Genomic DNA, 25,282 nt, shown 5'->3' with positions numbered 1-25,282 from the left:
TGAATTGGGTTTTAAGAATCCTCAATGTGGTTTCAGAGTTTAAATCAATCGATTTATAAGAAAATTGGTTTAGGAATCAAAGAAGTTTTCTTTAGAAAAGAACCCCAGAAAGTCTGTGTGAGGAACAGACTTTTCTGAGTTCGTATATCAGGCTATCTTCTGTCTCCTCATCACCTGTAGTTTGTGCGTGACGCAAGTGCTGTACGCCGTCTTCCCATCCTCAATCTCGTGAGATAGGCTCAGAGCAGAGCCAGCGAACCGACTCACTCCGGAATGAACGTGTTCGCTGCTCCGCGACGCAGAGGCGCGAAAAAGAGGGCACTTTTGCGGCGACATTAATGAGGCTCTCATGACTTCCACACTCACCTGTGCCCCTCTCAACATCCACAATGTGTCTCGTGAGCAGGACTGATGACACTCCGCGACATCCGCTGATATGTGGGCGCTTTCCTCGCCCTTTTCCGTCCGCTCTGTTAAGACAAACAATTATCAGGCCTTATCACCTTTTGAATCACTGTCTCCTGTGTATCTGTGTGTTTACACTTCACGTGGAGGTTCTAATCAACCATTTAATTATTTACTTCGTATCAAAATGTGACTTTCTCATTAGATATTCCATTCGAATTGATGAAAATGCTCAATCAAAGCTCCTCATACTCCCGGGCCGGGAGTCCCGGCCACACTCCGCAAACACTGATAGTGTGTCTCTTTGTGCCTCTCGTAGGGTCGTTCGATAAGACAGCACCATCATCACGAAGCACGCACCAATATGGGGGCGTAGCACCCCCGGTGGATCACCACCACCAATACCGCCCAGAGTGTCCAGTCCATCTGTGTCGCGCCAGAGCAGTTTCACCAAGATTGGCTACATGATAAACACAGCCATGAATGGGGCGAAGCGGCAAAACAGTGAGTATCCTCAAAATCCGTATTTGGGGCTTCAAGCGGGATTTCGTGGATGCTCTGGTTTGAGCGCGAACGCGCGAATTTGCTGGAGAGGTTAAATTTGTCATGGGTGAAAAAGATTCCGCGAGAGGTCACTGAGGCACCCGAGAGGGAGTTTGCGAAATATTTTTCGCGGAATTTTTGGTCACAACTTTGGAGGCTTAAATATAATGATTGAGACGTCCGAGACAATGTGTGGAGAATATGAATTTTTTTCAGGGTGTTTTTGGTGATGAGTTCTGAGAAAATGATAATTTCTTGCCAATTTCTTACACAACCATATGGCTGTTTGCGGTATCCCATCGCCTGGCGGCGCTCACGTCTGCGAGCGAAACCGTTCGAAGAAGAAGAAGAAGAAGGACGCCATGTTTGACGATGCGTATTGCAAGTTTGTGGAGTGAAAAATTGTGCTGAAAACGTGCTAAATTGGGCATTTCAAGTATCACAGTGTAGAGACGATTGATCAGGGAGTTACTGGGCGTCGCGTGGGCACTTGTTTATGAGGAGATTGGCCGAAAATATTGGTTCTATTTGACATGGCCGGTAAGTTGCATCGAGCGTTCTTCCCCGACTTACGCCTTCTGTGCCCTTTATCTCCGGTGCACACGAGTGACCATGGAAAATGCCGTAATGCCCCATTGTCCAAGCGCGCTGTGCATCCACTCGGGGGTGTTGCGGGGCCTGGGGAGTTGGCACTGGCGTCGCGGGTTGCGATAATGCCCGCGGGACAATGGGAAGCGTGTTTGGGGGTCACCACAGACTCACCCTCTTCTCGGCCGGATACCGTCTGTCGGCGGCTGTCGCGGCCCCCTTCCGGGCGAGTGGCACGAAATGCCGGGCCCTTGGCGTGTCCACCGCGACGACGGGCGCCTCAGATTATCCCCGAATATTGATCCGGGAGCGCTGGAGGAGTGAGAATGCGAGAGAAACCGCATTCGCCGTATGCGAGCGTGTGAGTGAGTGAATGGTGTGTGTGTGTGTGAAAGGAGCACCGCCGTCCGGAAGTTTGCACTTTCTTTCTCACTCCGCGGGGCAGAAATCTGGCAGAAGTGTCACCCCAGTTGCGATGGATGGCCTCAAAAAGCCAACAGATTTGATGGGTCAGTCGTGGTGGATTTGAGACGCCGCGCCAGGCGCTGAAAAGCTCCAAAAGTGCCAAGGAAATCCTCTAAAATTGGGGACAATGCGAAGCGAATTAATTAGCCGGAGAAAAGGGCATTCCGTCTGATGAATCAGCATTTTTCCCCATGTTTTCTCACACACGCACCCTTGAGGGGTGGGAATAGGGAGAGTTTGCCTATTGGTGGCTGTGATTCTCCTGTTCGCCGAGCAGAACTATGTCTGGGGGTTGTTTTTGAGTGTGTTTCGTGTCTCAGGAATATCGCAAAATGAACTTGAGCAAATTTTAGGCAATTTTTCAGTGTACTTCAATTATTTGTTCAGAACTTTGTTGCCCTTGAGGGTGAATTTTATGTGCGCGCTTATAAGAGATTTCAAGTTCTCAATTTGACTCACTTTCTCACTTCATCTTTAGGAGTCACTAAAGATGAAAGTGATGCTTTTCCACACAAAAAATGACTTCCAGGTTATTTGGCTGTGTGGATCAATCACAAAAGCCGGCGATTCTTAAAAATTTAACTGCCCAAAAAAACGTCATAACTGAGGAAGCACTTTTGCATGAGAGGCATAAAAGCATAAAAACCACCATATTTTTTTCACATATGCTTTCCAATTTATTCAATTTTCACGAATTTTCCGTGTGCTTGAAGAGGTGGTAAAAAAATGCTAATGTAATTTTTCCCAGCATGATTGTCTTTCCCTTCTAAACACTGTCGTGCTGGCTGTAAAATCTAAAATGTTCGGCAGAGAGGCAGAGAAAGTGTGTGTGTGTGCACATGATGGAGTGAATTTTCGGCACCGGGTTACGTGAGTGCTGTTGGGAATAATTGAATTTTCTGTCAATTTAAAGAGTGGAAGTCGGGGGAGGAGCTGGCGAGCAACACTTCATACTCATTACTCTCTCTCTCGCTCGCCGTGGAAAGTGTCACAGATTGATGGTGTTAAACACTCACCAGATAATTTGCAATGCAAAGTTGTATAGGAAGAAATGATCCAATTTTTCCAGCTAAACGAACTTCCAATCGATAAGTTTATCGTGAGCGGTTTTTTTTTATCTGTATATCTTTTGTTCTTGCAAAATGTCCGGCACTTCTTCCTCCGACTCTCTGTGTGTATGTGTATTTGTACAGTTGCTGGTGGGGGTGAAAAAGGGTTGGCAAATTGGGTCAATGACAGAAGGATGAATGGTCAGATGTGTGTTTGCTGTTTCTCTTGTGTTTGAGGACAAGAATATAAATTTCACACATTTTTGCCGGCTCAACCTTTCACCCTTTTCCGCTGTTCCGCGTCTCCACATGTTTCTTTACTGCTTCCTTTCACGGTACTTTGGTGTGACCCTTTTGGGGCTTTCGGCTGGGGGTTTTATGCAGTGAATATATGATGGGATTCTTGTGTCTGTCGAGAGAGCGAGTGTTGCTAATTGAATATCTGAGGACTAATTGATTCCCCTATAATTTTCACATCATCTAACATTTTATCTGTAAAGTTTTCTCGTTGTTAATACAATTATTTTTCCCATGGTGCTTCATTTGTTCAGAAAATTCAATGTTGATTAGCTTTTCCATGTGACAGTGTTGAGAGATTGGGCGTTACACAATATATCAATTGAAAATTTTCTCACACTTTATGAGGTGTTGTATGAATTTCAAGATGAGTGATTTTGAATTGATTTGTGTATGTTTTCTTATGTAATAACATATCTTGGAGTACAGTATATTGTTGACAATTATATGAATAAAGTAATCAATAATATTTACAATTTTGGTCAAACACTTTGTTTTTGCTTTTCAACCTGCAATTCACGGTTTTCCCTGTTGAACTTTGTGTATAGCGATTTCCGATTTGTGGCGAGCAAAACAAGTGTGTTTGTGTTTGTGTGTGTGTGTGTGTTGTTTGGAAAATGAATGCTTGCCAATAATTGATGGTGATTAACAGATGGAATAGTTGATATTTATCCCTCTCAATATGCACTCATGCATTTGCAAAGGAATCTTTTAATTGTCGGAAAAAAGTATATTGTGAGCAGAGCAATTAGAACTTTATTCTGCTCTAATTGTGTTACGAAGAGTGACTGTGTAGTGAATGGAAGTGTATGTTTTCTCTTTCTCTCTGTCATGTGAAAAATCTCATTAGCAAATAAATCAATATGGGGTGAGATTGAAAGTGCAAAGGCCCCGGTTAGTGTGCTCATGCAGGCGAGTTTTTCATGGGTGGAAATTCGGTAAGACGACTGGCAAAGTTAGAAAGGAAAGGCGATAAAATGTGAGAAAAATTCGCACTTAAATTGTCGAGAAGATATTATTAATTCCTTTCTCGCTGCAACTGAAAAGCTTTCTTTTCTAATAATAAATGGGTGAATGGGAAGAAGTGTGAGGAGATGAAGCATAGAAATTTTTGGAGGAATTTAAAAAGTTAGTGGTGTTTTTGATGGTGGAAATGAATGGGTTTGATTTTCCTTTCAACAAACACTTTGCATTTTTTATGGAACGTTGAGCAAAAATTCAATGTACACAACATCTGGGATTTTTTTTGCTTCTTCTTTGCTTTGAAAAAAATCATTTTCCTCTCAATCCATATTCTGGGCGACTTTTCTTTCTGCGTCACTTTTAGCTTGTGAAATAATGGACAGAGAGGAGAGGGAAAAAATCTTTTTGTTGTGAATTCTTCAAACGCTGACAGAGCAAAAGAGATAGAGAGAGAGAGAGATGTTGTGTTAGTGGAACGGATGAAAAGGAATCGCGCAGTGCTTGTTTGAAGTCTCGTCTTTTCAATTGGACGAACTGAGGTAGAAAAAAATCTTGGACAAAGTTGTAAACAGCGTGAATTGAGGATGCTGGAGTTCAGGTACACTAGTGAAAATGTAAATAGATCGTATAGCTATCTTGTATACAGTCTAACAATGCAAGTAAGTTTGTTTTCCAATAGCAATCCAACATGAAAATGGCTCAATCACAGTTGTTCTGTCTATAGCCATTTAAAAGGCGTATTATTTGCATTTTCGCTAGAGTGGAGGTGAAAGATCAAACTGAGGGATAATTGTTGATGATATGATTGAAAGTAGAGCAATATAGAGAGGATATTAGTTGTGTGGTGAATCCCTTGGGGACTTTATTTTCACAACTACTGTACTATAAATGCAGGTTTTTATGTTGCATTTTCCTCTGTTCGAAAATGACTGGAAGTTGAACCACATTGTACTGTTGCTGGTGCTTGTAGTCATGGGATGAAAATACATGGTTGATATTTCCGACGTGAAGAACACTTTGACCAACCACGTTCAAAGCGAACCTGAAACACGGTAGAGTTGGTTTAGCATGCAAATGAAAATATAATTATCAACTATGTTTCCCTCTTGAAAATGCTCATTCGGTTCAGATGACAAAGTGAATGAAATGCAATGTTCTGGCAAAGAAACAATGTGTGTGTGTGTATGTTCGATGGTTGTACGGTGAAGTTGGAAATATGTAGGGAATCACAATTAAGGAAACTTTTGGAATATACAATTCTGTTTTTGGCATGTGCAATATGTGTACATCTATAGCGAATTGTGATTCGCAGTTTTCCACATTCACACTCGATATTATTTGGTCGATTACAGTTTATTATGTTGTAAATTGTGTGTAGAAAAAGAAAACAATTAGCGAGGATGAGATTCGAGCGCGTGGTGGTTGTGTGCGTTGTTGTTTTAACAATTGCTCCACACTAACTTTGAGTGTGTCTCCAGAGCATTAGTGAGAAGAGTTGTAGGTTAATTTTGCACATCTCACAAAATGTTTCTCAGCACTGAAGAAAACACATTCTGAGAATTGACAAATATCGTACGAGTGAGACTGCGAGAGAGAGAGAGAGAGAGAGCGCTGCGATTGTGTGGCAGTTGGGAGAAGAGAACATTGCAGAGTGTGGAGATTTGCGAATGAGAAAATGAGAGAGCCAAGCAGAAGAGAGTGTGTGAGAGGGACGAGTAGGAAAAGTGTGTAGCCGAGAGAGTCACATGGAATGTTGGTTTTTTTGTTGTGTTAGTTTCTACGTGACGTTCATCAGTGCAGAACGTGTGGTGTGTTGCTCGCGGAGTCCACCACAGTGCGAGAGAACAGAGCGAAAGAGAGAGACAGGCTTCTCTCGGTAAAGAGGAATAAAAATATTTCATTTCATAATTAATTATTGGTTACCGCGGGTGAGAAGAGGGTGATATGGAGTAGGTGGAGGTCGTGGGGGAGAGTGCAAAAATTGGATGAGACAGTGATTTTTGGTGTGTTCCTCTTGGCGACTCTTGTGACGTCATGCTGACTGAATTATAAGTTAGATAGTGGTGGTGGTGCAAGTTTTCTGTGCCAGAGAGAATCTACTGGTGTATTTCTGCCACATTGTGCTAAAATCAAGTCTCTGGGTGTACCTAGGTTTCTAGTTGGAGGAGTTTTTCACATGATTTTCACCTTCGACAAGTTAATTAGATGACGAGGGGACTTTTGTGGAATTTGTGTAGTATGCAATATATTTGAATCGGATTTACCAGTGTTGGGAGGAGAAGAAGAAGAAGAAAAGAGTGTGTGGTGTGTTGGAAGGAAAAATTGAAGCGTGTAAGGTGGGAAAGAGTGAGATGAAAAAGGTTGGAAAATGTTGTGTGTGAGTGAGGTGATATTGTGAAGCCACTACTGTCGTTTGTTGTGTGTGGAATGGAAAGAGATGAAAAACTGCTGACTTGGACAATATGAGTTCATTGCGTAAAAACTGACCGTAATTGGATATCCACATATTGGCTGTATATGAAGTGTAGTAGAAGAGGCAGAAAAAAAGCAACAATCATTAATGCTCTTTTCAAGAATACTAAACACTGAGATAAGTGCAATTGAACGGCTGAACGCGTTAAATGCAATATCGGCGGTGAATGGGAAAGAGAAGAGGAGAGAAGAGAGAGAAGAAGAAGCAGAAAGTGGCCACAAGTGATTTTTGAGAGGTGTTGAGAGAGGGAAAGAGACAAAGATGCTGGAGGAGGATGATCTTATGATATACCAAGAAGAACAAGAAGGAGACAATAGTGAAGATGTTGCAGATGATGATGATGATGGTGAAGATTTTGAAGGTCAATCAAAGGAACTTTTTGTATAACACACATTTTATAATTTACTCTACTATCCATGCAAAATTCCACTGTGCTTTTTTTTTGAATATATAAATATCATTGAATATAAAGAAAAATGCTAGAAAAAAAGACTATTTGTTGAGCTTTCATTCACCTTTCTCATTGAATGATAAAGTATCCAACTTTTGGTTTAATGTCACACAGTATCTTGTCTGACGATGTGTTCTTCTTTGTTTCACTTGCAGGCAATGGCGAGACATCGTGGTGCTTTTCACAAATTAAAGGAGCTCTGGACGATGACGTAACGGATGCTGATATCATATCCTGTGTTGAATTCAATCACGATGGTGAATTGCTTGCAACCGGCGACAAAGGTGGTCGTGTGGTTATATTCCAAGTGAGTATAACATCCATCCATACGGTGTCCGTCGAAAGTCACAAACTATCATTAGACTTGATGGTTTGTCTTGGGTGATAATGAAAGGGAACCTCTTGTTTGACATGAGTCTATCAATCTCTATTAATACTGTCAGCGAAATTGCTCTATTTATATGGTTTGTTTTTGAAACCTCTATTTGCCCTATGACTTTGTGTGGCGTTTTTCGATATTATTGTTATTTTCCAAGACGGAAATGAAGAGAACACACACAGACAGAGACACTTTCGGAAGCTATACTACTGCTGGTTTGCATGGTGGAAATGTCGTCAATTTTGGCGTACATCTTCACTGCAAAATCATTTGGGAATTTATCTCATGTTTTATGATGCGTCTTTTGGAACATTATCCTATTTGGAATATTCAATCTGTGAGCAAGCACGGAGACTGCTTGCATGAAGGAGCACAGTACAGTTTGCATTTTAATTTAGTATTGATCCGACTCCAAATTCTAGTCTATTTTTTTTCTTGTGAATTCTTCTTACCAAGAGTTTCTGTGTGAAAAATAGAATTGATTTTTGCAGATAGAGTTTAGAAAATGTCGCATTATCAAGCAAAAGTTATATGAAAAAGGTTCTTTTCTGGAGTTGATGTTGCTAAATTACTGCGATGAATGTGTCTATTACTCTGGAAAAGTGTACACACTCGCATTATATAATGATGTCTGAAAAGTATTACGGGTTAGTTTTGGGGAGGAAAGACAGAGGAAAGGAAGTTTATTTGGCCAAAAACACACAAATGCAATTAAATAATGATGGCAAATTGTCGTGAAATAAGAGGAAGAAAAGACTATACGAAAATGTTCAAGAGTGGATGAGAGTGTGGGGGAAAAAAGAGCTATACAGAGCAACGATTTGTGGAGCGAAGAGAGGAGAGAAAAAGAAACGTCAAGACAGCAATTTCAATTGTGTGATAAGAAGTACAGTCAATATTTGTTCATGTAACTTGACTGAATTTGTTGAGTGTAGAGATTCTCTGAACAAGACGTATGGATTTATGTTCTTGAGTGTGGAAAGTTGTCTGTGTCACTGCAAAAGTTATATATTTGATGAGTTGCAGACTTGATCAGTAAAATTAGTGGGTGGAAAATATGGCATTTATGTGTGGATTGGTGTTTCAGGAGAAATCAATGTATACAATTTTGGCGACAATGAATATGTAATAGATTGTAATTTGGCAACAGTGAAAATTATCAGTTCTCAACTCCACTGAAAGCTTGTATAATTATCGGATTTTCACATTTATCGTGCCATTCTTCTGGCTATAGGCCTCGATTGGCTGAAAGTGGAGCCTTTTTGCAATTCAAGTCCCATTTGAATATTTTCCAAGTGGATGAAAATTTCAGTGAACACTCAGATAACATTCCTAATTGATTATATTGGCGTCAGTGTGACGGGATGAGCTTGTAAATTGATGATGTCTGAATCTTATTTGTATTTTAGTGTGGGATAAAGTAGGTGGTTGAGTGTGAGAACCTTTTGGGAGGGGGAGGGGACATAGAGAAAATCTACTAAATGGTTGAATTCTGTCGCGAGATGAAATACGAAACAGAGACCAAAATTTTTTTCTGTCGTGTTTTCTCACTAATTGGGTCAACGTCTTTGTGTGTTTCGTCTATTATTTACAAATCTAATGGATTACACACTCAACATGATGTCCGTGGAGTATGTTTAATCGATAGATGGTGGAATTCCTTAAAGGATTGTTGAGGCATTGTCTAGCAAAAGTGATGCATTGACGACGTCCGGGAGAGGAGAAAGAAAAAATGTAGAATCACTCCTTTTTAACTAAACCGTCACGGAAAAGGAAAAGCGGAGTGAAGAGCATGCTGTGTGTGGAAGAAGATAATAGGAAGGAAAACCCTTGAAAGTGTTTGGTGTATAAAAAAGGGTGGAATTATGCAATGGAGAGCTTCTCGGGGGAAAATGTGTGTCATTCTACTTAGTGTAGAGACATGGAAAAAAAAGATGTAATCCTTGGTAAACAATAAGGAAAGGAAATGTGGGGCAGTTTTCTTCCTCATTCAGAATTTTACTGAAAATTTGATAATAATTCAATGCGTAACTTTGATATTACGACACAGTCGTGTGACACAATATTCGTGCAAATGTTTGCAGAAGTAGTTACTCTCACAAGTCAGACAAGTTGATGTTATCAGGGTGAAGTTGAAACTTTCCATAAATATTAAGTGAGAAGGATACAGGTATGAAATGATGAAATACTACTCACTTTAATATCTGTGAATTTCCTTATTTTCTGCAAATGCGAATAGAGAATTCACAACTCACAGCTGTTTAGCTCGCATGGTTATTGTATATTGTTATGTATTGTGAAAATGTGCAGAGGGAGATTCTAAAAATAAGTGCCATAAGTTAGGTGCTTGTTTAAAATGTTCATCTTCACCTCAAATCGATTTTCCATTCTCTTTGTTCAATTTTCATAATAATAAAATTATAAGTGAGAATAACTACACACACAGCACACACACAGAGTTATGTTTAGTATTTCACACTGATAATAATTGTGTCGATTATGTCAATCATGCAGACACAATTCTGGTTATATAGGGACATTTTCCTGCAAATAAAATCCTCATTTTTCTCCATTACATATCTTCTTTCTCTCGATGACTCTTGAAGTGTGAGAAAAGCTATGGCAATGCGCCTATCTAATGTGGAATCGTTCTCTCTGAATTTTAGCGTTTTTCCCATTTCTATTGACTTGAATGGGAAATTGCATGGATATTATCTCAATTCCCAAGCACACTCGTGAAAATGTGTAGTCGCAATAATTCTTTAGAAGAGAATCGCCAGAGCGTGAATTTGTATCTGAGAGAGAGAGAGTGACACAACAGTCAGTTGTGTGTTGAGAGATTTATTTTATTGAAAATTCTCAATGATCATCACACTTTTGTGCACTCTTTTTGCATTTTCACACAATTGTCAAATGACCCTCATTACCCAGTCTGTGTCTCTCAGTTAGTTTGACTTGCTCTGAATTGACTCAGCTACTTTGCACATTTTTCCCCCATCGTCGTAACTTGTGTGTCTTGTGAGCAAACAAGCACACAAATGCCAATTTGCTAACACACGATAGAGTTAGTGCAGTAGAGAATTCCATGCATTGCTCTATATATTCTATTGATTTTGCTGTTTAGGCTAAAAGTTTGTAATGTAATGGCTTAGTATTAAATTTTCATATTGTCATATTGTGGAATTTGTTGTAGTATCGCGAGGAGAGGTGTGGGGTAATGATTAGCTAGTTAATGTAAAATGCAATTGTGCCAGGTTGATGAAAATTTAACTGAGCTCGTGAGCGGGTAGTTTGTGATATAATATTCACTTAAATTAGTTAAATGTCTATTAAATTTGTGGCACAGTGAATTTGCACAGAGAGACGAACGCCGCGGCGGTTTGGGTAGTTGGTTTTTTGGTTGGCTTGCAAAGGGGCGCGAGAGTGAGTCTCTCTGTAGATACAATCTTCATTCATTAGAGGATATTTATATTTTTCCTGTGCTTTTTGACTGTTACGCCACGAGAGGGGTTTTTTTGAGCATATAAAGCCTAGAACACTGGGAAAATCTACATAAACGATTTCTGCGGGAGTTTTTGGGGGAAGTGTTTAGACTGCAAAATCTCTCTAGTCGTTTAGAGTCTTTATTTTACGATTATGTTGTATCATTTCGTAATTTGTTTTTCAAACTTCCCAACGATATGCGAGGGAGGAGGGAAGTTTGACAACTTATAGAAGTAGACAATTGAGAAATAATGTTTAGATGATTTAATAAATAATTATCATCGTAAAATGCCTATACTAAACTATTTATTTTTGAGGTTGTTTAGTATCTATGGTGTTTAGTTATAGGTTTCTTTTTGCATGTAAACAGAGTGAAGAACAAATTAATTGAACGGATAATGAGATAATCATATTATTATTGAAGCAATCTTCCATCTTTTTCTCTGTTTTTCATCATTTATACAACTCAGAGACCTTCAGAAAATTCTATTTCTGTTGAACTCTAAAATGTCTTATTATTGCATGCATGAACATCAATTCTGTGAGTTTTATTATTGCTTGAAAATGTGCTGCAGAGGCGAGATAATACACCGCCGTGAGGAGAGAGCGTCAGTGACCTCTGTTGAGGAAGTGCTTATAGTTTTTTTTTCTCTTTCTGCATAATGCTAACTAAAAATCTTGTAAATGTCGACTTTTCATGGTGTTTCTTTATGGTGGAAAATAGGGTCTCAACGCGAAATTGAGTGAGAAACTCTTTGAAGGCGATGAAAAGTGAGTTTGTTTACTGAAAAGCGCTTAACGAATGATAAATATACACTATTAAAATTAGACAGAGGGAAAGCGTGAGAATCGTAGGTCGTTTTTATTTAGAAATCTATCCTGAGAGAGTCAGGAATGTATGTTTCTGGTTTATATGCAAAAATTTGTTTATAATATCTGTCCAAAGTGGTGTTATATGAATATATTTCTCGCCATGAGTGATGTTCAATTGGAATTTTTAACGAGACTGGAGAATGTCACATGGGTAGAGAAGAAAAAAAAGTCAATATGAATTAATTGAAATTGAGTTGGTTGTAAAATCAATTTGGGATTTTAATTAAATTTGATATTCATATACTCTTCCCTTTCTCTGTTTTGGTTCAACAGAGAGATGCAGCATCGAAGACTTCAGTGCCGCGACGAGGCGAATACAATGTGTATTCAACATTTCAATCACACGAGCCCGAGTTTGACTACCTGAAGTCGTTAGAAATAGAGGAGAAGATAAACAAAATCCGATGGCTGAAGAGGAAGAACCAGGCGCACTTTCTCCTCTCGACTAATGATAAAACTATCAAATTGTGGAAGGTGTCGGAGAGGGACAAGAAGGTGGAGGGCTACAACACGAAGGAGGACACGGGCATTGTGCGCGATCCCAGTCTCATCACTGCCCTCAGGGTACCAACGATAAAGCCAATGGACCTCATGGTTGAGGCGTCGCCGAGGAGGATCTTTGCCAATGCTCACACCTATCACATCAATTCGATATCGGTGAATTCGGATCAGGAGACATACCTGTCGGCGGATGATCTGCGCATCAATTTGTGGCATTTAGAAATCACGGATCAGAGCTTCAATATTGTGGATATCAAGCCGACGAATATGGAGGAATTGACTGAGGTGATTACAGCGGCGGAGTTTCATCCGACAGAATGCAATTTACTCGTGTACTCGAGCAGCAAGGGCACAATTCGGCTATGTGATATGAGGGCGGCTGCCCTGTGCGATCGCCATGCCAAGCAATTCGAGGAGCCGGAGGATCCCACGAATCGCAGCTTCTTCAGTGAAATCATCAGCTCGATAAGTGATGTAAAGCTGAGCAATTCGGGTCGTTATATGATCTCGAGGGACTACCTCAGTATAAAAGTGTGGGATCTTCACATGGAGACGAAGCCGATTGAGACGTATCCGGTGAGTGTGTGGAATATATTGTTTTCTCATGAACTAATCTCACAGAAGCGCACTCAAATGATAAGGGCACACTGTGTGTAGTGCAAAAAAAAACCTTCCTTTATCGCTGGCTATATCTCTCGGGCAAAGGGAAAAAAAATGTCAAACACAAAGCCTACAATATTGAAAATGTTGTGTGTTTGAGAGAGAGCATTGATAATGTGAGGAGAGCGTGTGATAAGGGACGATTGGTTAGCATACGGTGCGACCTTCAGTGACGCTCTTGATATTTTATAAAAGTTGAAAGAACGAGAGAAACACTCGACTCAGCTGCTATGCTCGCGATAAATACACTGTGTGACCGTCAAAATTGATAAGGAGAGTGTGAGGGAAAGAAAAATTTCTACAAAGTAACATTCCAATATTGAATAACAATTTTATACTCTGAATTTTTTTTGCTGTTCCATTGACATGGAAAATCACATTGAATTATGTGTTATATTCTTTTTCCACGCGGGAAATATCCAGTTGTCTTGGTGTGATTTATTACATCTGTTCCGGGCAGATATTTTTCTCTTGTATTTTTCAGTGCGAAGGCCTTTTGTGTATAGTAGGTAAAAAAAAAAACACGAGATTTTACCTGATCGTGCTTTGTTGAGACTCTGAGAGGAATATTTAATAATTTATATTTCAACCTTTTCACTCTTCGATTGTAGATTCATATTTATTTGAAAATTGTTCTCATCGACTTTCATGGTTTCTTGTTTTATTTAGTTATTTCGGAATTTATTATATTAAAGAATTATTGTGGCTTTGAGAAGTTAATACATGATGATGAAGAGAGAATGTTTTATTGTATCTTTGCTCTCTGGGTTTTCCGTTGTATGTATTTCTTGGGGTCGTAGTCTAAAGTAATTATGTTTTATGATGAGTGTCCATTACGGTAATTAAGATGAGGCGAGAAGCTGTAGCTAATATCCTTTTCTCTCTCCTCTGTGTGTCTCTTTGCAGGTTCATGAATATTTAAGGTCTAAGCTATGTTCGCTGTACGAGACGGATTGCATTTTCGATAAGTTCGAGTGCTGCTGGAATGGCAGTGATACGGCGATAATGACGGGAAGTTACAATAATTTCTTCCGTGTATTCGATCGCAATACAAAGAAGGATGTAACACTGGAGGCATCGCGGGACATCATCAAGCCTAAGACGGTGCTGAAGCCGAGGAAGGTGTGCACGGGTGGGAAGAGGAAAAAAGACGAGATTAGTGTGGACTGTTTGGATTTCAATAAGAAAATCCTTCACACGGCCTGGCATCCACTAGAGAATATTATAGCAGTTGCGGCGACCAATAACTTATTCATCTTTCAGGATAAATTTTAGCCAACATTTTCCTCCTTGTCCGTATTTTTTTCTCCACCCGTATTCATCCTGTGTCTCCATTGTACACAAATGGCACAAAATACATCAGCCGTCTCTGCTCTAATTTCCCTTCTTCTCCTAATGCTCGCGATGATGTTGGGTGAATTGAGAGAGAAAAAAGAGAGGGAGATGCGAGAGGATGTGAGATAAATACACGAATGGAATGTGAAAATGCAATCACGACGCGTTTCAATCTGTTTGCAGCATTATTCATCCCTCTTTCGTGTATTTTCTTTTTTTCCGGTGGGGTTGAGAGAGAGTGAGACTCGAGGGGAAGCGAGCGCGAGAGAAAGGATTGATTGGAATTTGTGTAAATCGTAGAGATATTAACAGACTTTAGTGTAATTTCTTTTTTTTTAGTGAGAAAGAGAGAATTAGTTTTTGGTTACCGCATTTCTCCGTATAATGTATAAAAAGAAGGAAGGAAAAAATATGAAGAGAATGATGAGCAAGAAATGGAATAGCTAAGAAACAATCTTTATATAAAAAGCAAGAGGAGAGAATTCATTCTAAGGCGAACAGACATTTAACATAAGTAACACAATGGAGGAAATCGTAATTTTTAATCATTGGACGAAAAATAGAGACATTTTATCATGCAGAGATAACATTGAAAAAAAAAAAACAATTGATGCTGTATAGAGCGATTTTGCAAGAATAATCATGTCATTATAGAAGAAGAACAGCAGAAAAAACATTAATTCAGTGGCAAACGGCTGATATTTAGCAAGAGAAAACAATATTTACAGAGAGCAGCGCAGAGAATGAGAAGAAAAAAACTTATACATGAATAGGATTTTTGAAATAAAATACAATTAGAAATTCATTTATAAAAGAGATCTTGTGAGTGGGAATGCGAGAGGAATGGAGTATAAAAAAAAATAGGAAGTCATCTTGTAATAATGTAAAATTAAAGAATATTTTTATAAAATAATAACATAAGTATTTGTAAAACAAATGATTTGTGAAGAGGGAGAGAGAGAGAGGATGCGAGTGTGGGACAAAAAAAAAGATAAATTCGAAAAGCAACATAAAATCACAATTAAAAAAGGAGAAAAGAAAGCCAATCATTTTTTCTGTTACATTTGCGTCCTGCCTATTTTTTATGCTGAAGACATTCATTGCTGGTTCAATTTAGAAACAAAGGTAATATAAGAGAATATGAAATCAAATGGAGGATTTTATTATTAGGAAATTGAAGAAGTTTTGCTTTATCCTTCTCTGCAGCGCAAATGGGTTGAGAATGAGAGAAAAATTAAGAAGAAACAAAATATTTGCAGCGTGAAATGGAGCAAAAGAAAAAAAAATTAGAATCGTTGTCTTCCTGAGTTTGCCTCTTTCAGCCTCAATTTTTCTCTCTTTCATGCAAATTCCAGACTGAGGTCGTCTCTGAATTCCTAAAGATTTGCATCATTGGGGGGGACAAAGACGACCTTCGGGGATGAAGTTTAACAGTTTTACAATAGGAAAGAGTATCTTATTTTTATTCAAAAAAAAATCGTCGTGTCTGTTTTTTCACAGCAAATATAGAAATAATCCGTGCCTTCCTCCGTTATGAGTTGACAGAAGAAGAAGAAGATGAAAATGAAGGGAGAGAAAGAGAAAAACAGTTTCTGTAAGGTGATGAGAAGAAAGGCGAAAAGCATGTAATTTTTCCTTAAATATATAAATAAACCTTTATTACTTTAAGTGCAGTGCATCTCTTGTAAATATTTGCAGTGATAAAAGAGAAAACTAATAATACAATACCGATTGCTTTTTGGATTCACGTGGAATTTCATTTTTCAATTTGATGCAAACACAAGCAAAATTAAGCAATTATCGCTCAAATGAATCGGGTGCCAAATTATTCCTGATTTTGTATTCACCGTGAGAGAGAGAGAGAGAGAAGAGAGACAATTTGGACAATTTTAGAGTGCCATAAGAGGTTCTTTTAAATGCGATGACAAAATAAAAAATGATGATCAGAAAGTGGAATGTAAGAAGCCCAGTGTGAAGGAAGGAAAATCCTTTGTACAAATAAAATAGTTGCTTTTCAGTATAAGTGGATTTTGGAGGATGTGAGAAATTAGGAATATATTTTCTAATTGAATCGAAGAACAGTGAAATTGAAATCAAAATAACTTCACCTTTTTGCAAGAAAACATGCCGAAATTTTATATAAAAAAAATGGTTTTTGCGAGTGAATTGACAGAGATGATCAAGTGTTCGGTCGGCCTTTGGTGTGGAGAGGATTTTCAAAAGAGAAAAACAAGAAAAAATAACCAAAATTTTTCAAAATTGCTATTATATTTTGTGTTATGAAAGAGAAGCGAGAGCATTCGAAAGGCGCATGCAAGAAGAATCACAAACGAATAGTGGTAAAAAGAATAAATAATAAAAGGGAATAAGTGAGAGAAATATTGGATGCAGTTTTGAAGATTTGAGAAAATCGTGGAAAATAAAATTGGACAAAATGTTTAGTTTCAATTTTTAAAACTTTATAGCTACAACGATTTTTTCCTCACCACTTTTTATTTATTTTCAGATGATAAATTTTCCCTTCTTTTGTAGTTAAGTGTGTATATTATAAGATTAATTATAATATTGTTAATATGAATAAAATATAAAATCTTGAAAGGCAAATATTCTTTGGGTTTCTCAACGTTTCCTTGCCATATGATTTCGCTGCTCTGCGGCTTGATTTTGGAGGGAATGCGACCCTGGGGCGAATTGGGACAGTCGTGGGACACCGTCACAAAGCGGCTCGGCGAGTTTTTGACGTTTCAGTCGGCGAATTTTTTTTTCTTGTTGGTGTCGCTGGGTGTTATTCTCTGAGAAAATTCCCTAAAAACTAAGGAAAGACTTAGTTTTACGCAACTAAAACACTTGGAATCTTTGCATAAGCGTACGTTCTCTCATTATCACATGTGTTTTGACTCTTAAATGTGCTAGTTTAATCAAAATTCTGAAATATATGGAGTGACAACTCTAACCACACTTTTGTCTGTATCAAAACGTAAACAAAGTACGGAAAGCAAGAGAAATGGATAATGATAGTGATACAGATGATAGAAATGAGGTGGATCTCACGGGATTCCTCTTTGGGAACATTGATTCTTCCGGGCGACTGGAGGAGGACATCTTTGACAGTGAATCAAAGCGACAACTTGCATCTCTCTCCAGGTTTGTCGACACGCGAATCACACCAATATAAATTGTGTTTAACTCCCGGTTTCCTTTCAGATTGGGCCTTAATGCTCTTCTGAGCGAAGTGATTAGTCTTCCGAGCGATAAGAGCAGTCGCCGAAGCTCTGGAGATGATGACAGTGGCGATGAGTTTCGTCGCCAAGAATCTGAAGACGACACAACTGAGGAGGATTTCACCACCAAAGCCGACACGGCGATAGATTACTCTGACATAAATGAGTTGGCTGAAGACTTGCCGGTGACAATTGAACCGTCGGAGGCAGAGAAGGACAATCCTGAGGATGACTATGATATTGAGGACGCCATTCCGGTGAATAAAGTGGCAGTTGAGAGCGGTTCTTCAGACGCTGCCGTGAAGATTGACGACGACAAGCCAGTGGAGAATGGAAACTCTGGCAGTGCATCTGTTTCTTCTGACGACAAGGCACTGATGCCGCCTCCAAGTGCTCCGCAGAAGACAGCATCTGGAGAGGGTGAGCTGGAGGCGAAGGTTGAGGTGAAGGAAGAGAAAGTGGATCTGTCGGGAGATAAGAAGCTGGACACACCCTTGGCGGCGATGCTTCCCTCAAAATATGCCAATGTGGACGTTCGAGAGCTATTCCCGGACTTTCGTCCCGACAAAGTGTTGAGATTCTCACGACTTTTCGGCCCTGGAAAGCCGTCAAGTTTGCCACAGATCTGGAGAAGTGTCCGGAAGAGGCGCAGAAAGCGCAAACAGTCGAGAGATGGAGTGAAGAAGGAGGGATCAGACTCGACTTCAGACACAGATGAGCCTAAGAAGTTCCGTGGGTGGTATTTAAATTTCGCTCCATCGCCGACAAAGGAGGAATTGTGCTCGGATGATGAGGAGAAACTGCTGAGTGAGATCACGGATGCGATCAATGAAAAGTCTCCGGAGACGGGCGAAGCCGGTGACAACAAGCCAAAGGTTGCGGATTGGAGATTTGGGCCAGCTCAGGTGTGGTATGATATGCTGGAGGTAGCAGACTCTGGAGAAGGATTCAATTATGGCTTCAAGATGCGAGATGAGGTGATTTTGTCAGCTAGGCTATTAGATTGCTTGAATTTAATGCGCGATGCTTCTCGAATTGTAGACGCAGAAGAGAGAGGAGATTGTGATTAATGGCGAACCAATTCCTGATGATGCTTATTTGATGGTTTCTCAACTCCACTGGGAAGACGATGTTGTGTGGGATGGCAATGATATCAAGCACAAAGTGTTGCAGAAGCTCAACTCGAAGACAAATGCAGCGGGGTGGTTGCCTTCGAGTGGTTCGAGGACAGCAGGAGCCTTCAGTCACACTGGAAAGGTGCTTCCTGTGACCACTCCTCTGCCAGGCACGAAGATGGGCAACTCCCAGAGTGGGAAGATGAGCAAATCGCAAATGTGAGTAGTGCAAAGTGTGATATCAATGAGATTCCTTGTCAAATTGCGTATTTTCAGGATATCTCTGATGCTCCAGAAGCCCGAGGAGGCGGATGACACCTGGTACAGCATCTTTCCGGTGGAGAATGAAGAGTTGGTGTACAGCAAATGGGAGGATGAAGTGATTTGGGATGCAGAATCCATGGAAAAAGTGCCGAAACCTAAAGTTTTGACTCTGGATCCCAATGATGAGAATATCATTCTTGGGATTCCCGATGATATTGATCCGTCAAAGGTGCAGAAGAATACTGGACCACCGCCGAAGGTCAAGATACCCCATCCGCACGTGAAGAAGTCAAAGATTCTGCTCGGAAAGGCGGGAGTGATTAATGTTTTGCAAGAGGACACTCCGCCACCGCCACCAAAATCGCCAGATCGCGATCCTTACAACATCTCAAATGATGTGTTCTACCAGGCGAAGTCTTCAGAGACGACTCTCAGACTCAAAGTGGGCGGAGGCAATCTTATTCAACACTCGACGCCCGTTGTGGAACTCAGATCGCCATTTATTCCCACTCATATGGGACCAATGAAGCTGAGGAGTTTCCACAGGCCACCGATGAAGAAGTACTCTCACGGAGCACTGGCGGCATCGATCCCGCATCCTGTGTTGCCTCTGCTGAAACACATTCGCAAGAAGGCAAAACAGAGGGAGTTGGAGAGAATCGCTTCGGGTGGTGGAGATGTGTTCTTCATGCGAAACCCAGAGGATCTCACGGGACGTGATGGAGAGATGATTCTGGTGGAGTTCTGCGAGGAGCATCCGCCGCTGATGAATCAGGTGGGAATGTGCTCGAAGATCAAGAACTACTACAAGAGGAAGGCGGCCAAGGATTCTGGACCACCAGAATATAAGTACGGCGAAGTGGCTTATGCCCACACGAGTCCATTCTTGGGCATCCTGGCGCCGGGTCATGTCATCCAAGCTGTGGAGAATAACATGTATCGTGCTCCAATTTATCCGCACAACATCAATTCGTCGGACTTCCTGCTCATCCGCACGCGGAACACTTACTTCATCCGTGAGATTGACTCGCTGTTCACGGCTGGACAGCAGTGTCCGCTGTACGAGGTGTTCGGGCCGAACAGCAAGAGGGCGAATAACTTCGTCAGGGACTTCCTGCAGGTGTTCATCTATCGATTGTTCTGGAAGAGTTCGGACAATCCGCGAAGGATTCGCATGGATGACATCAAGAAGGCTTTTCCGGCGCACAGTGAGAGCAGCATCAGGAAGAGACTGAAGCAGTGTGCTGACTTCAAGAGGACCGGCATGGATTCCAACTGGTGGGTGATTAAGCCGGAGTTTCGGCTGCCCAGTGAGGAGGAGATTCGCTCGATGGTGTCTCCGGAGCAATGTTGTGCGTACTTTAGCATGATTGCGGCTGAACAGAGACTGAAGGATGCCGGTTATGGGGAGAAGTTTATCTTTGCGCAGCAAGAGGATGACGATGAGGAGATGCAGCTGAAGATGGACGATGAGGTGAAGGTGGCGCCTTGGAATACAACGAGAGCCTACATTCAAGCCATGAGGGGAAAGTGTTTGCTTCAACTCACCGGTCCTGCAGATCCGACAGGCTGTGGTGAGGGATTCTCCTACGTTCGTGTGCCCAATAAGCCAACACAGACGAAGGAGGAGCAGGAGAGTCAGCCGAAGAGGACAGTAACGGGAACGGATGCTGATTTGAGGAGACTTTCTTTGAACAATGCCAAAGCACTGCTGAGGAAATTCCAGGTGCCCGAGGAGGAGATCAAGAAGCTGTCTCGATGGGAGGTTATTGATGTGGTGAGAACGTTGTCCACTGAGAAGGCCAAAGCTGGTGAGGAGGGAATGGATAAGTTCTCTCGTGGAAACCGATTTTCCATTGCGGAACATCAGGAGCGCTACAAGGAAGAGTGTCAGAGGATCTTTGATCTGCAGAATCGCGTCCTGGCAAGTGAGGAAGTTCTCTCGACGGACGAGGGTGAGTCCACGGCGTCTGAGGAGTCAGATTTGGAGGAGTTGGGAAAGAATTTGGAGAACATGCTGGCCAACAAGAAGACCTCAACGCAGCTGTCTCTGGAGCGTGAAGAGCAGGAGCGTCAGGAGCTGCTGAAGAAGATCATGGAGGAGCAAGGAGGCACACCGAAGGGAGCTAAAGGGAAGAAAGAGGATGAACAGGCGGCCAATTTGAACAATCCTCAGACGGGAAGGATTCTAAAGATCACCAGGACATTTAAAAATGCCGAAGGGAAGGAGTTTACGCGTGCGGAAATTGTCCGTCGACAGCCGGTAATTGATGCATACATAAAGATCAGGACGACAAAGGATGACTCCTTCATCAAGAGCTTCGCCACACTGGATGAGGCACAGAAGGAGGAGATGAAGCGAGAGAAGAGGAGGATTCAGGAGCAGCTGAGGCGCATCAGGAGAAATCAGGAGAAGGTGGGCATGATGAGTCATCTTCATTCGACGCCTGGGAATCCCATCAGTCTGGGCGATCGGGGCAGTGTTAGTTCGCACAGTAGTGGTCCAACGCCCAGTCACACGCCCACGATTCCCAACAGCAGCAAGGATATTAGTCCGCCGAGGCGGAAGACCAAGTTCAAGCAGGATTTGAAGCTGAAGTGCGGCGCCTGCGGTCAGGTGGGTCACATGAGGACCAACAAGGCTTGTCCGCTGTACACGGGGGCGCCAGGACCCACGCCACCGCTCAATGTGGCTCTGACGGAGGAACAGGAGGAGGAGATTGAGAAGGAGCTGAATGCCGATGATGAGGATCTCGTGAATGTGGACGGGACGAAGGTGAAGCTGAGCGGGAAGTTGTTGAAGCGTCATGAGGATGTGAAGCGTCGCACGTTGCTGCTGAAGGTGCCCAAGGATGCCGTGGGAAGGAGGAAGAGACGCGCCGGTCTGGATGTTCACTGTGACTATTTGAGGCACAACAAGACGGCCAATCGACGTCGCACGGATCCTGTGGTTGTTCTTTCGTCGATCCTGGAGCAGATTCTGAACGATATGCGAGATTTGCCAGATGTGCAACCCTTCATGTTTCCGGTGAATGCTAAGTTAGTGCCTGATTACTACAGAATCGTGCAGAGACCGATGGACTTGCAGACCATCAGGGAGAATCTGCGGCAGAAGAGATATCAGAGTAGAGAAGAGTTCCTCGCGGATGTGAATCAGATTGTGGAGAACTCAACAGTGTACAATGGGCCGAAGAATCTGCTGACCATAGCGGCTCAGAGGATGCTGCAGAAGTGTGTGGACAAGTTGGCGGAGAAGGAGGAGCGTCTGATGAGGCTGGAGAAGGCGATCAATCCGCTGCTCGATGATGATGATCAGGTGGCGCTGTCGTTCATCTTCGAGAAGCTGATGACGAACAAGCTGAAGGTGATGCAGGAGGCGTGGCCGTTCCTCAAGCCTGTCAACAAGAAGCAGGTGAAGGACTACTACACTGTCATTAAGCGGCCCATGGATCTGGAGACGATCACGAAGAAGATTGCAGCGCATAAGTACCACTCCAGGGAGGAGTTCCTTCAGGATGTGGAGCTAATAGCACGGAATTGTGAGCAGTATAATGGCAGTGAGTCCAACTTTACGAAGCAGGCGAAGCTCATTCTGGACTGCGCCAGGAATGCTCTGGATGAGTTTGGCGAGCACTGTGCCCATCTGGAGGGGAATATTGCACAGGTGCAAGAGAGGGCGCGCAATGAGGCGGAACTGGACGCATCCTGGGCGGATGATGAGCAGGAGACGCGTGGCAACAGCTCAGCCGAGGAGTATGTGGACATTGAGGCGAGCGAGAGGCCGACATCCGCCGCGTCCGCAGACCCACAGTCGTCGCGCTCTCTGGGGCCCCAGATCATTCCGGCGCTGCCCGAGGTGAAGCGCGGCCGCGGAAGACCGAGGAAGGCCAGAGACACAGTTGAAGACGGTGAGTTCCGACACTTTTCTCGGGTGGTGAATAATGTCTTTCCTTTTTTTCCTTCTGTTTTCTTATACTGTTGCATGACTTTTTGTGCATAACTGAAGAAATGGCATTTTCTATGGACATGGTTTATTTTTATAGTTAAATTGTGGGGCATGAAACGAGGTCGTGGACGTCCGCGTAAAGACAGCCACACTTCAAATTTAAGTAGTACACAAAATACGTATTTGGAAGAAGGTGAGCTTTTCTATCTTTATTTTCCTCCCACCCTTTGTAAATCCCATCTTTTGTATTTTCATGATTATTGTTTGATTGGTTTCTTCTTTGACTCATTCCGGCGCATCGCATTCCAAAAGCATTGCATGGTTTTTAGTGGTAGATTTTCTTATCTTTAGTCTCAATAGCACTTAGAGAAGTATTATTATTATTATTGTAATGCTTCGCTATCTTTCTCTCTTTCTATGTAAGAATATATAGTTTCCCGATTAATTTCAGTTTATTGATCAAATTTTCATACAAAACGTTGAATTTTGTTCATAACTGATTTGATGAATGAAGCGCAAGAGCGACATTTTAGAATGGGATGTGCGATAATGTATGATTTTTCTTATTTCTGTATTATTTTGCGTGTTAAAAATCTGTCTCTTGTACCCAATCTTCGAGATCCTTTAGTTGCTTTGTGCTAATTTCCTTCTCTTTCCCATCTAAGATTTGCAATACTCCACGGACGACGAGGAGTTCGAGGAGGTGGGAAGTGACAATGAGCACGAGAGCGTTGTGGAGACTTTAGCCCAGGGAGAGGGTCTGAATCGCAGTGGTTCGGTTGTAAGCGGCGGAGGTGGAGGAAATTCAATTGGTGAGGCTTTCTTTGTGGCTCTTCTGTGGTCACAGGATGTTTTAAATGGTTGCTGTGTGTGAATTTGCAGGTGTGCACGGTGATGATGACAGTCAGCAAGCGGCGGAAGCGATGGTGCAGCTCAGTGGCATTGGCTTCTACAATCAGCCCCAGGATGAGTCGATTGACATGGATCCAAATTACGATCCGTCGGACTTCTTGGGGATGACATCGAGCACGTCTGCGGCGCCTTTGCGACCTTCTCAGCCGCTCCTGGAGGTGCCGCCGGAGATTCCGGTGACTGTCGAAGAGCCTGCCGTGATGGTGAACCCAAGTGTCGCGATCCAGGATGATTTAGCCATCTCGGACACAGACGAAGAGGACAACAACCTTATCCTGAGCATCACGAAGGATGAGCCCAATATGGACAACAATGAGGGTGATTTGTGGTTCTAAGATCACTCCGCCGCCGCCGCATTGCTTCCTGTAAGTCCGAATCTTCTCTCCATTATTATTTTCTGTTTCTATGCGAGTTGAGAATCACTTGTGTGTTGGGAAATACACGGAATTCTAGAGCAATCTCAAGTGCCCTGTGACTTGATCGACTTCATGGCACGGTGCTGGTCCGATGGCCAGGACTGTCTTGCTGTTTGGCTCGATTTGTGTGCGTCCGGCATCGCGAATGAGGCACGTGGTGAGCCTCATGCTGTCTGCCTTCCTGCGCAGATGCATCATCTCTTCCTCCGTTTCCACCTTCACGGCGATCTTAGCACAGCCGGAATTCTCCCATCGGCGCACAATGTGAGGAACTCTCTTCATGGCAGTCTGGAAAGCTCCAACGGCAGCATGACCACATTGAGCGGCTATTTTCCCCTTTCCCATCTTCAGGTCATTCCTCACCACCAAGATCATCTTGTACTCTCCGTTGTCACGGAAGATCTGCGGAGAAATGAGAAGGAATGTGTGAAGCAAAGTCACCATAGGAAATCTAATACTTTTGTTTACCGGAGTGTCTCTGTCCATTCCGCACGCCTCGTCTTTCTGCTCGCGACACTTCCTCTCAGACACCATTTGGGCGTATTTGTAGCCGGCGATAAACGATAAGAGAATCGCTGCTCCGTTCACCAGCGCTGATGCGTCCACAGGTAGCGTCATAATCACGGGGAATTTCGTCAAATTGTGAGATGTGCACGCACACTTGCGGACAGACTTAACCTCACTTGTCACCCAATACAGTGAAAATTGACGATAAATAGGCAATTTTCACTTTCCCCTCGGCTGAAAATTATGCAGAGTTAGCTGTTATTTGATTATCAAGCGCGTTTCACTAGATTTTCACCTAGATTATAGAGAAAACGCAATTTTCACAGCAACAAATTATTCTTTCGGCGAAAGTCAACATGCGCGGCGAATTTGGGCGAAATGGGGATATTTTTCAAGTCGAAATGGGATATTTTTATTCCCGCTTAAAATTCAAAAT

At 42.1% G+C, this 25,282-nt stretch overlaps 3 protein-coding genes across 4 annotated transcripts; 2 read left to right on the top strand and 1 right to left on the bottom strand.

The window, feature by feature from the left end:
- Positions 1 to 618: 618 nt before the first annotated feature.
- On the top strand, positions 619 to 17,048 carry LOC132258256 (protein phosphatase PP2A 55 kDa regulatory subunit). The gene is given in 5 exon segments (XM_059755475.1): positions 619 to 787; positions 790 to 909; positions 7,390 to 7,541; positions 12,243 to 13,046; positions 14,037 to 17,048. Coding segments are annotated over 5 exon segments (1,605 nt in total). The 5' UTR covers positions 619 to 627; the 3' UTR covers positions 14,406 to 17,048.
- Positions 17,049 to 17,236: 188 nt separating this feature from the next.
- LOC132258697 (transcription initiation factor TFIID subunit 1) lies at positions 17,237 to 24,381 on the top strand. 2 transcript variants are annotated; one of them, XM_059756124.1, is made up of 7 exons: positions 17,237 to 17,609; positions 17,670 to 18,663; positions 18,728 to 19,020; positions 19,078 to 22,973; positions 23,109 to 23,204; positions 23,677 to 23,823; positions 23,894 to 24,381. In XM_059756124.1, the coding sequence occupies exons 1-7, from the start codon at positions 17,470 to 17,472 to the stop codon at positions 24,256 to 24,258; spliced, it is 5,931 nt and encodes a 1,976-aa protein (XP_059612107.1). In that variant the 5' UTR covers positions 17,237 to 17,469; the 3' UTR covers positions 24,259 to 24,381. The 2 variants fall into 2 exon arrangements, with proteins under 2 accessions (XP_059612107.1, XP_059612108.1); XM_059756125.1 differs by lacking the exon at positions 23,109 to 23,204.
- LOC132258700 (probable peptidyl-tRNA hydrolase 2) lies at positions 24,373 to 25,232 on the bottom strand. The gene is made up of 3 exons (XM_059756128.1): positions 25,142 to 25,232; positions 24,808 to 25,080; positions 24,373 to 24,741 (listed from the first exon to the last, which is right to left on the bottom strand). Exons 2-3 carry the CDS (start codon positions 24,955 to 24,957, stop codon positions 24,373 to 24,375), a joined length of 519 nt encoding a protein of 172 aa, XP_059612111.1. The 5' UTR covers positions 24,958 to 25,080; positions 25,142 to 25,232.
- Positions 25,233 to 25,282: the final 50 nt, after the last annotated feature.

Source organism: Phlebotomus argentipes, unplaced genomic scaffold (assembly GCF_947086385.1).
Source record: "Phlebotomus argentipes unplaced genomic scaffold, Phlebotomus argentipes genome assembly scaffold_4, whole genome shotgun sequence".
In the NCBI taxonomy this organism is placed as follows: Eukaryota; Metazoa; Arthropoda; class Insecta; order Diptera; family Psychodidae; genus Phlebotomus; species Phlebotomus argentipes.
The sequence above is the reverse complement of the archived record's forward strand: the minus strand, read 5'-3'. Positions and strand labels throughout refer to the sequence as shown.

What these genes read in the sequence shown, in the direction of transcription:
- LOC132258697 (XM_059756124.1), top strand. Translation starts at nt 17,470, where the DNA reads ATGGATAATGATAGTGATACAGATGATAGAAATGAGGTGGATCTCACG. An exon ending in CAACTTGCATCTCTCTCCAG is followed by an intron (nt 17,610 to 17,669) that starts GTTTGTCGACAC and finishes GTTTCCTTTCAG; the next exon opens with ATTGGGCCTTAATGCTCTTC. An exon ending in GCTTCAAGATGCGAGATGAG is followed by an intron (nt 18,664 to 18,727) that starts GTGATTTTGTCA and finishes CTCGAATTGTAG; the next exon opens with ACGCAGAAGAGAGAGGAGAT.
- LOC132258700 (XM_059756128.1), bottom strand. Translation starts at nt 24,957, where the DNA reads ATGACGCTACCTGTGGACGCATCAGCGCTGGTGAACGGAGCAGCGATT. An exon ending in GAATGGACAGAGACACTCCG is followed by an intron (nt 24,742 to 24,807) that starts GTAAACAAAAGT and finishes ATTTCTCCGCAG; the next exon opens with ATCTTCCGTGACAACGGAGA.